Source organism: Octopus bimaculoides, chromosome 27 (genome assembly GCF_046866305.1).
Source record: "Octopus bimaculoides isolate indiv1 chromosome 27, ASM4686630v1, whole genome shotgun sequence".
Lineage (NCBI taxonomy): Eukaryota > Metazoa > Mollusca > Cephalopoda > Octopoda > Octopodidae > Octopus > Octopus bimaculoides.
The window spans coordinates 337,336-353,544 of record NC_142954.1 but is presented as its reverse complement, the minus strand read 5'-3'; the positions used below and the strand labels follow the sequence as shown (position 1 = coordinate 353,544).

Genomic DNA, 16,209 nt, shown 5'->3' with positions numbered 1-16,209 from the left:
CGAACGTATGTACTTACGTAAGAACGAACGAACGATCGAACGAACGAACATTCGTACGTATGTAAGTATGAATGAACGAACGAACGTACGTACATACGTGCGGACAAACGACCTATCGAACGAATGAACGAACGTAAGTACGAATGAACGAATTAACCAACGAACGAAAGAGAGAACGAACGCATGTATATACGTACGAATGAACGAACGATCATACGTACGTACGTACTTAGGTACGTATGAACGAACGAACGAATGAAATAACGTACGTACGTAGGAACGAACGAACGAAAGGATCGAACGATGGAATGAACGAACGAAGGAACAAAAGAACGAACGAACGAAAAAACGTACGTACGTACGAACGAACGAACGTACGTACGAACGAACGAACGTACGTACGAAATAACGAAGGTACGAAAGAACTAACGAACAAACGAAAGAACGAACGTACGCACGTACGTACGAACGAACTAACGACCGAACGTACGTACATACGTACGAACGACCGAACGTTTGTACGTACGTTCATATGTACGAATGAACGAACGAACGAACGAACGTATGAATGAACAAACGAACGTACATACGTACGAACGAACGTACGTACGAACGACCAAGCGAACCAACGTACGTACGAACGACCAAGCGAACCAACGAACGAACGCACTTACGTATGAATGAACGAACGAACGAAAGAACGAACGCACGTAGGTACGAACGATCGTACGAACGAACGAACAACGAATGTACATTCGTAAGTAAGTATGTACGAACGAACGTACGTAAGAACGAACGACCGTTCGTACGTACGAACGAACTAACGATCGAACAAACAAAAGGAAGAACGAATGAAGGAACGAACGAACGTAAGGATGTACGTAGGTACGAACGAACGTACGACCGAACGATCGAAGGAACGAACGTACGTACGAATGAACGATCGTACGTACGTACATACGAACGAAGGAACTAGGGAACGAACGTACGAACGAACGATTGATCGAACGAACGTATGTACTTACGTAAGAACGAACGAACGATCGAACGAACGAACATTCGTACGTATGTAAGTATGAATGAACGAATGAACGTACGTACATACGTGCGGACGAACGACCGATCGAACAAATGAACGAACGTACGTACGTAAGTACGAATTAACCAACGAACGAACGAGAGAACGAACGTATGTATATACGTACGAATGAACGAACGATCATACGTACGTACGTACTTAGGTACGTATGAACGAACGAACGAATAAAATAACGTACGTACGAACGAACATACGTACGTAGGAACGAACGAACGATGGAATGAACGAACGAACGAACGTAGGTAAGTACCGTACCTAGGTACGTACGTAAATACGTAACTAAGTACGTACGTACGAATGAACAAACAAACGTACTTACGTATGAACGAATGAATGAAAGAACGAACGTACGTAGGTACGAATGATCGCACGAACGAACGAACAACGAATGAACTTACGTACGTAAATACGTATGTACATTCGTAAGTAAGTACGTACGAACGAACTAACGATCGAACAAACAAAAAAAAAGAACGAATGAAGGAACGAACGAACGTAAGGATGTACGTAGGTACGAACGAACAAATGAAAGAACGTACGTACGTACGTACGAACGAACGAACGAAATAACGAAAAACGAACGAACGTACGCACGTGCAAACGTAAGAACGAACGTATGTACATACGTACGAAAGAACGAACGAACAAACATACGTACGTACGTAGGAAGGATCGAACGATGGAATGAACGAACGAAGGAACAAAAGAACGAACGAACGAAAAAACGTACGTACGTACGAACGAACGAACGTACGTACGAAATAACGAAGGTACGAAAGAACTAACGAACAAACGAAAGAACGAACGTACGCAAGTACGTACGAACGAACGAACTAACGACCGAACGTACGTACATACGTATGTACGTACGAACGACCGAACGTTTGTACGTACGTTCATATGTACGAATGAACGAACGAACGAACGAACGTACGAATGAACAAACGAACGTACATACGTACGAACGAACGTACGTACGAACGACCAAGCGAACCAACGTACGTACGAACGACCAAGCGAACGAACGAACGAACGAACGCACTTACGTATGAATGAACGAACGAATGAAAGAACGAACGTACGTAGGTACGAACGATAGCACGAACGAACGAACAACGAATGCACTTACGTACGTAAATACGTATGTACATTCGTAAATAAGTACGTACGAACGAACGTACGTAAGAACGAACGAACATACGTACGTACGAACGAACTAACGATCGAACAAACAAAAGAAAGAACGAAGGAAGTAACGAACGAACGTAAGGATGTACGTAGATACGAACGAACGTACGACCGAACGATCGAAGGAACGAACGTACGTACGAATGAACGATCGCACGTACGTACATACGAACGAATTAGGGAACGAACGTACGTACGTAGGTAAGTACGTACGAACGAACGATTGATCGAACGAACGTACGTACTTACGTAAGAACGAACGAACGATCGAACGAACAAAAGTACGAACGAACGAACATACGTACGTACGAAAGAACGAACGTACGTACATACGTGCGGACGAACGACCGATCGAACGAATGAACGAATTAACCAACGAACGAACGAAAGAACGAACGTATGTATATACGTAGGAATAAACGAACGAACTAACGAATGAGCGTACGTACTTACGTAAGTACGAACGAACGATCGAACGAACGTAATTACGTACGTACGTACGAACGATCATACGAACGTATGAACGGACAAACTAATGAACGAACGAACAAACGTAGGTACGTAGGAAAGAACGAATGAACGAACGAATGAAAGAACGTACGTACGAACGAACGAAAGAATTAACGAGAGAACAAACGAATGAACGATAGAAGGAACGAACGATCGTACAAACGAATTCTCGAAAAAACGTAGGTACGTACGTACGAACGAATAACCGTACGTACGAACGAACATACGTACGTACGTAGGAACGAACGAACGAAAGAAGGATCGAACGATGGAATGAACGAACGAAGAAAAGAACGAACGAACGAAATAACGAAAAAACGTACGTACGTACGAACGAACGAACAAACGAAAGAACGAACGTACGTACGTACGAACGAACTAACGACCGAACGAAAGAACGAACGAACGTACGTACGTACGTACATGCGTATGTACGTACAAACGACCGAATGAACGAAGGTACGTACGTGCGTACGTACGATCGAGCGAACGAACGAAAGAACGAAACAATGAACAAATGAACATACGTATGTACGAACGATCGCACGAACGAACAAACGAACGAACGAACAACGAATGAACTTACGTACGTAAATACGTATGTACATTCGTAAGTAAGTATGTACGAACGAACGAACTAACGATCGAACAAACAAAAGGAAGAACGAATGAAGGAACGAACGAACGTAAGGATGTACGTAGGTACGAACGAACGTACGACCGAACGATCGAACGTACGTACGAATGAACGATCGTACGTACGTACATACGAACGAAGGAACTAGGGAACGAACGTTTGATCGAACGAACGTATGTACTTACGTATGAACGAACGAACGTACGTACGTAAGTACGAATGAACGAATTAATCAACGAACGAACGAGAGAACGAACGTATGTATATACGTACGAATGAACGAACGATCATACGTACGTACGTACTTAGGTACGTATGAACGAACGAACGAATGAAATAACGTACGTACGAACGAACATACGTACGTAGGAACGAACGAACGATGGAATGAACGAACGAACGAACGTAGGTAAGTACCGTACCTAGGTACGTACGTAAATACGTAACTAAGTACGTACGTACGAATGAACAAACAAACGTACTTACGTATGAACGAATGAATGAAAGAACGAACGTACGTAGGTACGAATGATCGCACGAACGAACGAACGAACAACGAATGAACTTACGTACGTAAATACGTATGTACATTCGTAAGTAAGTACGTACGAACGAACTAACGATCGAACAAACAAAAAAAGAACGAATGAAGGAACGAACGAACGTAAGGATGTACGTAGGTACGAACGAACAAATGAAAGAACGTACGTACGTACGAACGAACGAACGAACGAAATAACGAAAAACGAACGAACGTACGCACGTGCAAACGTAAGAAAGAACGAACGAACGAATGTACGAAATAACGAACGTACGAACGAACGTACGTACTTACGTAATAACGAACGTATGTACATACGTACGAAATAACGAACGTACGAAAGAACGAACGAACAAACGAATGAACATACGTACGTACGTAGGAACGAACGAACGAAAGAAGGATCGAACGATGGAATGAACGAACGAAGGAACAAAAGAACGAACGAACGAAAAAACGTACGTACGTTCGAATGAACAGACGTACGTTCGTACGTACGAACGAACGAACGTACGTACGAAATAACGAAGGTACGAAAGAACTAACGAACAAACGAAAGAACGAACGTACGCACGTACGTACGAACGAACTAACGTACGTACATACGTATGTACGTACGAACGACCGAACGTTTGTACGTACGTTCATATGTACGAATGAACGAACGAACGTACGAATGAACAAACGAACGTACATTCGTACGAACGAACGTACGTACGAACGTACGTACGAACGACCAAGCGAACCAACGTACGTACGAACGACCAAGCGAACCAACGAACGAACGCACTTACGTATGAATGAACGAACGAATGAAAGAACGAACGTACGTAGGTACGAACGATCGCACGAACGAACGAACAACGAATGCACTTACGTACGTAAATACGTATGTACATTCGTAAATAAGTACGTACGAATGAACGATCGTACGTACGTACATACGAACGAATTAGGGAACGAACGTACGTACGTAGGTAAGTACGTACGAACGAACGTACGTAGGTACTTACGTAAGTACGTACTTACGTAAGTACGAACGAACGAACATACGTACGTACGAAAGAACGAACGTACGTACATACGTGCGGACGAACGCCGATCGAACGAATGAACGAATTAACCAACGAACGAACGAAAGAACGAACGTATGTACATACGTAGGAATAAACGAACGAACTAACGAATGAGCGTACGTACTTACGTAAGTACGAACGAACGATCGAACGACGTACGAACGTAAGTACGAACGAACGAACGTAATTACGTACGAATGATCATACGTACGTATGAACAGACGAACTAATGAACGAACGAACAAACGTAGGTACGAAGGAAAGAACGAATGAACGAACGAATGAAAGAACGTACGTACGAACGAACAAAAGAATTAACGAGAGAACAAACGAATGAACGATAGAAGGAACGAACGATCGTACAAACGAATTCTCGAAAAAACGTAGGTACGTACGTACGAACGAACATACGTACGTACGTAGGAACGAATGAACGAACGAAGAAAAGAACGAACGAACGAAATAACGAAAAAACGTACGTACGTACGAACGAACAAACAAACGAAAGAACGAACGTACGTACGTACGAACTAACGACCGAACGAAAGAACGAACGAACGTACGTACGTACATGCGTATGTACGTACAAACGACCGAATGAACGAAGGTACGTACGTGCGTACGAACGATCGAGCGAACGAAAGAACGAAACAATGAACAAACGAACGAACAAACAAAGAATGAACTTACGTACGTAAATACGTATGTACATTCGTAAGTAAGTATGTACGAACGAACGAACGTACGTAAGAACGAACGACCGTTCGTACGTACGAACGAACTAACGATCGAACAAACAAAAGGAAGAACGAATGAAGGAACGAACGAACGTAAGGATGTACGTAGGTACGAACGAACGTACGACCGAACGATCGAAGGAACGAACGTACGTACGAATGAACGATCGTACGTACGTACATACGAACGAAGGAACTAGGGAGCGAACGTACGAACGAACGATTGATAGAACGAACGTATGTACTTACGTAAGAACGAACGAACGATCGAATGAACGAATGAACGAACGTACGTACGTAAGTACGAATGAACGAATTAACCAACGAACGAACGAGAGAACGAACGTATGTATATACGTACGAATGAACGAACGATCATACGTACGTACGTACTTAGGTACGTATGAACGAACGAACGAATGAAATAACGTACGTACGAACGAACATACGTACGTAGGAACGAACGAACGATGGAATGAACGAATGAACGAACGAACGTAGGTAAGTACCGCACCTAGGTACGTACGTAAATACATAACTAAGTACGTACGTACGAATGAACAAACAAACGTACTTACGTATGAACGAATGAATGAAAGAACGAAAGTACGTAGGTACGAATGATCGCACGAACGAACGAACGAACAACGAATGAACTTACGTACGTAAATACGTATGTACATTCGTAAGTAAGTACGTACGAACGAACTAACGATCGAACAAACAAAAAAAAGAACGAATGAAGGAACGAACGAACGTAAGGATGTACGTAGGTACGAACGAACAAATGAAAGAACGTACGTACGTACGAACGAACGAACGAAATAACGAAAAACGAACGAACGTACGCACGTGCAAACGTAAGAAAGAACGAACGAACGAATGTACGAAATAACGAACGTACGAACGAATTAACGACCGAACGAAGGAACGAACGAACGTACGTACGTACGAACGACCGAACGAACGTACGTACTTACGTAATAACGAACGTATGTACATACGTACGAAATAACGAACGTACGAAAGAACGAACGAACAAACGAACGAACATACGTACGTACGTAGGAACGAACGAACGAAAGAAGGATCGAACGATGGAATGAACGAACGAAGGAACAAAAGAACGAACGAACGTACGAAAGAACTAACGAACAAACGAAAGAACGAACGTAAGCACGTACGTACGAACGAACGAACGACCGAACGTACGTACATACGTATGTACGTACGAACGACCGAACGTTTGTACGTACGTTCATATGTACGAATGAACGAACGAACGAACGTACGAATGAACAAACGAACGTACATACGTACGAACGAACGTACGTACGAACGACCAAGCGAACCAACGTACGTACGAACGACCAAGCGAACCAACGAACGAACGCACTTACGTATGAATGAACGAACGAATGAAAGAACGAACGTACGTAGGTACGAACGAACAACGAATGCACTTACGTACGTAAATACGTATGTACATTCGTAAATAAGTACGTACGAACGAACGTACGTAAGAACGAACGAACATACGTACGTACGAACGAACTAACGATCGAACAAACAAAAGAAAGAACGAAGGAAGGAACGAACGAACGTAAGGATGTACGTAGGTACGAACGAACCTACGACCGAACGATCGAAGGAACGAACGTACGTACGAATGAACGATCGTACGTACGTACATACGAACGAATTAGGGAACGAACGTACGTACGTAGGTAAGTACGTACGAACGAACGATTGATCGAACGAACGTACGTACGTACTTACGTAAGTACGTACTTACGTAAGAACGAACGAACGATCGAACGAACAAAAGTACGAACGAACGAACATACGTACGTACGAAAGAACGAACGTACGTACATACGTGCGGACGAACGAATTAACCAACGAACGAACGAAAGAACGAACGTATGTACATACGTAGGAATAAACGAACGAACTAACGAATGAGCGTACGTACTTACGTAAGTACGAACGAACGATCGAACGACGTACGAACGTAAGTACGAACGAACGAACGTAATTACGTACGTACGTACGAACGATCATACGTACGTATGAACGGACGAACTAATGAACGAACGAACAAACGTAGGTACGTAGGAAAGAACGAATGAACGAACGAATGAAAGAACGTACGTACGAACGAACGAAAGAATTAACGAGAGAACAAACGAATGAACGATAGAAGGAACGAACGTACGTACGTACGAACGAACTAACGACCGAACGAAAGAACGAACGAACGTACGTACGTACATGCGTATGTACGTACAAACGACCGAATGAACGAAGGTACGTACGTGCGTACGTACGATCGAGCGAACGAACGAAAGAACGAAACAATGAACAAACGAACATACGTATGTACGAACGATCGCACGAACGAACAAACGAACAACGAATGAACTTACGTACGTAAATACGTATGTACATTCGTAAGTAAGTATGTACGAACGAACGAACGTACGTAAGAACGAACGACCGTTCGTACGTACGAACGAACTAACGATCGAACAAACAAAAGGAAGAACGAAGGAAGGAACGAACGAACGTAAGGATGTACGTAGGTACGAACGAACGTACGACCGAACGATCGAAGGAACGAACGTACGTACGAATGAACGATCGTACGTACGTACATACGAACGAAGGAACTAGGGAACGAACGTACGAACGAACGATTGATCGAACGAACGTATGTACTTACGTAAGAACGATCGAACGATCGAACGAACGAACATTCGTACGTATTTAAGTATGAATGAACGAACGAACGTACGTACATACGTGCGGACGAACGACCGATCGAACGAATGAACGAACGAACGTACGTACGTAAGTACGAATGAACGAATTAACCAACGAACGAACGAGAGAACGAACGTATGTATATACGTACGAATGAACGAACGATCATACGTACGTACGTACTTAGGTACGTATGAACGAACGAACGAATGAAATAACGTACGTACGAACGAACATACGTACGTAGGAACGAACGATGGAATGAACGAACGAACGAAATAACGAAAGAACGAACGAACGTACGCACGCGCAAACGTAAGAACGAACGAACGAACGTACGAAATAACGAACGAACAAACGAAAGAACGAACGTACGTACGTACGAACGAACGAACTAACGTACGTATGTACGTACGAACGACCGAACGAACGTACGTGCGTACGTACGATCGAACGAACGAAAGAACGTGCATACATATCTACGTACGAACGAACGAACGAACGTACGTACGTAAGAACGATAGATATATGTACAATTTCTGATCAAAAAGTGATCGGAACAGGTACTCTAGAAAGAAATTAGACGTCGTCCCTTTCTGAAGCCACACACTTTATCCAGCATCATTACGGTTGATGGAAGCATTCTTGAAACTCCCTTTTTGTGATAGCAAGCAGCTGCCTCATAAAAATTCACCTGGATTTCCTCAACATCTTATTCCTTTTAAGCCTTCGTTTTAGAGACAAAGCCATAGACCCACAATTCACCATCTTCGACAATCGTTTTCAAAATGGTTTTTGTCTTCCTCGACACAATCCAGGAGATCCTGCACAGCTGAAACCCGATCTTCTTTTCGAGACAACCACACTCTACACACTTTACTTCCAAGCACTGCTATAAACAGCAGCAGTGAGTGAGAACATTATAACTTGGTGTACATGTGTGACAAACTCCAAGGTTAATCTGTGCCAAGTGGCTTCACTCTGCATACTTCAACTCCATTACCATAGCAACAGTCCCAATACTTTTTGATCAGATCCCATATACATACATATATATACATATCAAAGGGATATGTGTAATACTATTCCACAGCCATACCAATAAATACTATTCCACATATACAAAACACCCATATACACTCACAGGAGAGCAAATAAGAGCAAACAAAGTAGAAAAAATAGTACTCAAATACCAAAGGTAGAGCAATATGCTTTTATTAAAGCTGCAAAATTATCACAAATGCTGTTACTCAGAGTTTCCCATTCGCTGGACAATTGTGATGAAAACTTTTCATCACAACTGTCCAACAAACGGGAATGTGAAACTCTGAGTAACAAGTTTTGTGATAATTTTGCAGCTTTAATAAAAGTATACATATCTATATACACACACACAAACTATTGAAAGTATAATCTACATAACTACTTATTATATACCCAATACGAAAAAACACTGCCAACAGTAAGATATATATTAAACATTGCTGAAAGTGAAATATATAGTTTTACTGTATGTATGCATGTATAGGCTCTTCTGTTTTTTTGATAATTTGAAATCATCCTCTGAAGGAGGAGGAGGAGCTGGTTTCTAACAAAGACTGTAGAAAATAAAAATAAATTCACATTTTAAACTTGAGAAAAGTCTTACATATTTTTACTGTTCCTCTTACAGATTGTGTCTTGTAATGTGTGAATTAGTTGGGTGATTTCTTTTTCTGAAAAGCCTAGCTTATCTACAATGTCAGTTCAGCAGTAGACTGAACACAAGCAACCCAGGGTGTATAGTGTGTGTGTGTGTGCAATAAAAAGTGTGAAATAGAAGAGCAGAGAAAAGTAGAATTAGTGGGAGAATAAAAAGAAAACGGAGTAATATACATGAAAAGGAGAGAAAGAAGTTTAACTTACTCTGATGGCCTCCTGAAACCAGTTCTTTGCCTTGATAAACTCTTTATTGTCAGCAGCCAAGATAGCTAGGCAATAATAAGCTTTAGCATCATTAGGTTTTAACTCGAGTAAATGTAGCAACCTGGAAATACACAAGGAGGACAAACATTCATTTTCTTTACCTCCACCATTTTATGATTCAGAGAGAAATTCATTTGGGCACATCACAAAACTATAATGAGTAGCAGACAAAATTTGTCTAGCAGTGGCTGGTGCATTTCAGCATCAATGAACTTTGTCAGTAGCATAGCAAAGTGGTTAGGAATGTCCAGATCACAACTGTATGGTTGTGAGTTTAATTCCTGGCAGCGTGTAGTGTCCTTGAGCAAGACACTTTATTTCATGTTGCTCCAGTTGATTTCGTTGGCAAAAATGAGTTGTACCGGTAATTCAATGGGCTAACCTTGTCACATTCTGTGTCATGCTGAATCTCCCTCGCATGTTAATTTCACAAGCAGGCTGTTCCGCTGATCAGATCAACTGGAACACTCGTAAGTGAGAGAGTGCCAGTTACTAAAGATTAATGACAAAATCTCCAGCTTCTGATACAGGGAAACTGACTGAACAATCACTGATGCTGCAATTAACTGCCTACTTGAACCTGTTATATGCGACCGAAGCAGTATCAGATTAAAACAGCCATCCATGCATCTGCAACAGATTGCTCAGTCACTGCTTTCCTATATTGGTTGGGGATGATTTTTTTTCTTAGAAGACGGTTGCCAATGGGTAAATGCTATTGACGAAATGTGCATCTAACATTCTGTTATTGCTGGTTGATTATTGTTTGATACTTCTGGATTTTGTGTTTTTAAACACAGCACAATCTGTAAGAGATATTACCTCCAGATGAATACTGCAGCAATAAAAAAAAAAACAACAACCTTGTTTGTAACGATGATGATGGCCATTTAAAACCATCATGTGATGTCCTGACAAGGTTACACACACACACACACACACACAAAGTGGTACCCTGTTGGTTACGACAATGAGGGTTTCAGTCGATCCAATCAACAGAACAAGAATGACAGGAAGTTATTTGTATTTAGATGACAGCATAGGAATGATATGGGAACAACTTACCTCCTCATCGCTTCAGGTCGATAAACTGGGTTTCCAAGATCTTGTAAAAGAAGGGCTGAGTTGAAAAGTGTTTGCTGCAAATATATAAAAACAAACATTTTGTAACAAGGAATCATTATCATCGTCATCATCATTTAACTTCTGTATTTCATGCTAGTTTGGGTTTGAAGGTTTGAAAGGAACAACATACAAGGAGGTCCTGAAAGGTTCCTGGCCATAGGTCCCCTCTCAGATTCACATACTTATTGCAGTGGTTGTTGAGATTTTTTTAAGCCCTGTAAAAGACCTCAGAAGGTTGGGCCTCCAACCAGGCTTTTCATGACATCCTTAAAGCTAGCAACTTTTCAGCACTACCTCATGTGTGTGTATATCTATCTATCTATAGATACACACACAAACATGAGGTAGTGCTGAAAACTTCCTGGCTTTTGTTAAAAGAAAATACAGAAAGATCAGTTAATTATGATTTTATCCAACATATTCCCCTCTCAGATTCACACACTTATTGCAGCGGTCCTTCAGTTTTTCTAAGTCCTGTAAAAGAACTCAGAAAATTGGGCCTCCAGCCAGGCCTTTTGTGATGCCCCTAGAGCCAGGAACATTTCAGCACCCACCTCATAGCTTTAGTGCTGTATTGGTCTCCATTTTCTGCTTCAGCCACAAGGAGATAACTACTCTGAAATGCAATGCATCCCACAGTTTGGTCGGCTGTGAACTGTGAACTGATTTGGTGCATTTACAACCATTTGTCAACAGTAAGAAACTTTCTCCATAACAAAACACCCTGAATGACTTTGGTATGGGTTCGCATATGCCTCAAGCTTGTTTGAAGTGGTAATAATTTTGTAATTACATGTAGAATATGTGTTACACATACTACTGCAGTACTGTAAACAGCAATAATAAAAAGAGAATCAACTAACCTGGTGATCAGGGTTCAATCTGAGTGCTTGCTCAAAGAAGGTGTTAGCTTCAAGTAGGTTCTTTTGTTCCAAGTTGACAACACCAATCTAAATTAGGGAGAAGAAACAGAGACACACTGCCAAGATGTGGTATTTATCTATCACAGGACTCGTGAAATATCATAGCTAGCAAACAAAAGTACATACACATGCTATGTGATGAGATGTTATAGCAAGCACACCGTTAGTCGAGAACAGTGTCGGTCAGGGAGTTTGACTGGGGTGCTATGCCTACCTGTCAAATAGTAATACAGGTGTCCCAAAGTGAGCACAGAAAGAAACCACATGTTGAATAGAAGGGCAAAGGCTAATGTGACAAAGATGAAGTTAGCATTCGTTTATTCAGTGTCACCACACACACAATATACGATGGCATTCACCTCACACAACACACACACATGCATTATAAGGCAGCAACAACAACAACGGTTTCCATGGATACTACTCATATCCTAAGGAAAACACTGTCAAATTTAACAGAACCTTAGTTCTCAGAATCTGGTCTTTTTTCCCTACAACATCATCATCATTTAACGTCTGTTTTCCATGTTGGCATGGGTTGGACGGTTTGACTGAAAACTGGTAAGCTGTACCAGGTTACAATCTTGTTTAGCATGGTTTCAACAGCTGGATGCCCTTCATAAAACCAACCACTTCAGAAGTGTAGTGGGTGCTTTTTACATTCTGCCGCCATGGGTGCCAGTTACGAAACACCAGCATTGGCCATGACTGTGACCTCACTTGGCTTGACGGGTCTTCTCAAGCACAGCATATCGCCCAACGTTCGAAGGATGCTTACATATCATTAATTAATCATAAATAACACCCATAGTAAAACGTCCCACTTGCTTCTGTTACTAGAAGTCCCTAAAAGACTTGAAATAGCTTGTACAAAACAAAACAACAACAGTAACGGCAGCAGCAGCAGCAGCAACAGTGTGTAGATCGATGTAAGTAAGTCATTACATTGTAGTAGATGTCAGCATCAGACTGTTCGTAGTGGAGGGCAATACGGTATTGTTCCTTGGCTTCTTCTAGTCTGGAGATGAAAGAAAAGACAAACAAGAGGAAAGATGAAGAGACACAAACAAGATGGAAAACAGGAAGACATAAATGAAAAGAGAAATCAGATGAAAAGACAAAAGAAAAGAACAACAAAATTAGATGGAAAAAAAAAACCAAAAAAAGAAAAGAGAAAAATATGAAAATATATACAAAAAATGTGGCACCAGCACCAGTGCTTTTTGGTGTGAAGGGATGAAATGTGGGTGGGTGGGAGAAGGTTGATAGGGCAGGTGAATAAATAAGCATTACCTTTGACAGAGTAACCTGAATGCAGAAAATAATAACAGGTACAGAAACTTACCTTCCCAAACGGACAAGAACCTCTCCTCTACTCATGTAAGCTTTCACATAATCAGCTCTCATGGTAATGGCAGACTTATACAGCTAGAGAAGAAATAAAAATGAAGGTTAAAATATAGGATGGGAGAAATAGAAAGGAGGGTTAAAATATAGGACTAGAGATGTAGATGAAAAGATTAAAAATATAAGACTAAAGAAACAAAAGTGGAGGTAAAAATATCAGGCAATGATATATTTAACAGCAGTTACCTATTTAAAGCTGTACATGGCTATGGTACGTCCACACGTACCATAGTTTGCATCACCAGTCTGGAACCCCTATCTTGCTCAGCATATTGATCTCCTGGAAACTGTTTAGAAACGTGCAACCAGATGAATACCTGCTGTTGGGCATCTACCATAATCTGAACATCTTGCTTCCTTGGGCATGGACACATTAAAGCTCCAACGTCTGGCAAATGATTTGGTAAACACCCACAAGATTATCCACCATCTTTCCAACAACAACCTTGGGAACCTTTTTGAATTCCGTATGTCTAACACTCATGGACATATTTACAAAATCAATAACACAACACCCATGACACCGTGCAGACTTTTAAGCTGGCTTCTATGGAGGGACTTATTGGACCAGCAGCCCAAAACTAAAGAGAGCTAAATAGCATCACTCTAATATGTTTGTAATCACAAAATGCCCTGGTGATGCTTAATCAGAGGTTAATAAGGATGGATGGGAATGAATTCTGTAATGCAATCAGTCTATTGTTCCAGTCCCAAGTTGAATTCGTAATATACAGAAGGGTTTCAAACAAAATATAAAACTAAGGGGAAAAAATGTTACAAATATAATCTAACTTACTTTTTCAGCTTCTTTCAATCGTGATTCATTTTTAGAAATAAGTGAAGCAAGGTTTAAGAATGCATTAAGATGGCTTGGTGCCACTCGAGCTGTGTAACTTTTACCTGGGGTTAGAAAAGATGAAGTCTTTTTTAGGTAAGAACTTTTAAGAATATGTTTAAGAACAGGTTAAGAATTGATTGAACACTGAATCCACCAAAGACAGTAAACGATAAAAGATTTTAAAGATGATGTCTACCTTGAATAACAGGTGGGAAGAGATCAATGGCGGTCTGAAAGGCTTTCTCTGCTTCCTTTGACATATTCAGGTGCTGATATGTCCTCCCTACGTTGATGTGGGCTCCAATATCGTCAGGCTGAACTCTGGAAGTACAGAATGACATTCACCATCAGTCTAAATGCTACCATCATTATAATCATCATTGTCACACACATCATCATTTAACGTCTGTTGTCCATGCTGACATGAGTTGGATGGTTTGACCAGGGCTGGTAAGCTGAGGGGCTGCATCAGACTCCAGTCTGATTTGATATGGTTTCTACAGCTGGATGCCCTTCCCAATGCCAACCAATCTGAGAGTGTAATGGGTGCCTTTATGTGCCACTTGCATGACACCAGTATCTGCCATGACTACAATTTCACTCAGGTCGATGGATCTTCCTTCTCAAGCATGGCTTATTGCCAAAAGTCTCAATCATTTGTCATTGCTTCCCTGAATACAACTCTCTTGTCAAATGGGAAAAGGTTGGTAACAAGAAGAACATCAAACTACGAAAAATAATGCCACAAATATAATGTGTCAGTGTCTAATAAAAGCCAGCAGAGATAGCTGCTGTCCCATACAATATGAGTACCTGAATGATGAAACCAATCAAATACCATGGAACAGTTTCAGACTTACTTTGCAGCAAAAGTGAAATATTCAAGAGCCTCAGACCAGTTTGATGTTTTTTCTAAAGCATGGCCGATATTATTGAACAGTTTGGCATTTCTCTGGTTCACCTTCACTGCAGATTTGAATAAAATATACTCAGATTCCCTGGAAAAAAAAAGAAAAAATATAACCAGAACATTCAATTAGCCCCTTGTGATACCAACCCACTAAAACCTGACCCTGTTACCGTGATAGACAATCATTCATTTTAAAATGTTCATGTTTAACTTTAAACCTTCAATTATAATTTTGAGATTAAAAAAAGCATTAAGCCTTTAGCATCTAAATCAGCCATATCCAGCCAAAGAGTTAAAAGGAAATCAATTAAAACACACAGACAGCATTTTCTATTGATTTTGTGGTCACAAAAATGTTGAAGAGTTGATAACTTACCAATCAAAATTTCTGATGATTGTTTTCAAGCCATGAACTGTTAATAAAAACACCATCAACCCCCACAGTACCATCTTCAAGGTCCTGCAAACAAAACCAAAAAACACAGAA

At 41.0% G+C, this 16,209-nt stretch overlaps 1 protein-coding gene across 3 annotated transcripts in view; it reads right to left on the bottom strand.

Annotated features, from left to right (window-relative positions):
• LOC106875637 (protein O-mannosyl-transferase TMTC3) overlaps positions 1-16,209 on the bottom strand; it is a 79,501-nt gene that overhangs the window by 48,985 nt on the left and 14,307 nt on the right. For all 3 annotated transcript variants that reach the window (XM_052977273.2, XM_089343244.1, XM_052977271.2), the window contains 9 exons: positions 16,099-16,182; positions 15,673-15,810; positions 15,009-15,133; positions 14,771-14,874; positions 13,913-13,995; positions 13,513-13,585; positions 12,508-12,594; positions 11,585-11,658; positions 10,460-10,580 (listed from right to left, as the gene is read on the bottom strand). In XM_052977273.2, the coding sequence (XP_052833233.1) occupies positions 10,460-10,580; positions 11,585-11,658; positions 12,508-12,594; positions 13,513-13,585; positions 13,913-13,995; positions 14,771-14,874; positions 15,009-15,133; positions 15,673-15,810; positions 16,099-16,182 (889 nt within the window). The remainder of the gene's footprint in view (positions 1-10,459; positions 10,581-11,584; positions 11,659-12,507; positions 12,595-13,512; positions 13,586-13,912; positions 13,996-14,770; positions 14,875-15,008; positions 15,134-15,672; positions 15,811-16,098; positions 16,183-16,209) is intronic.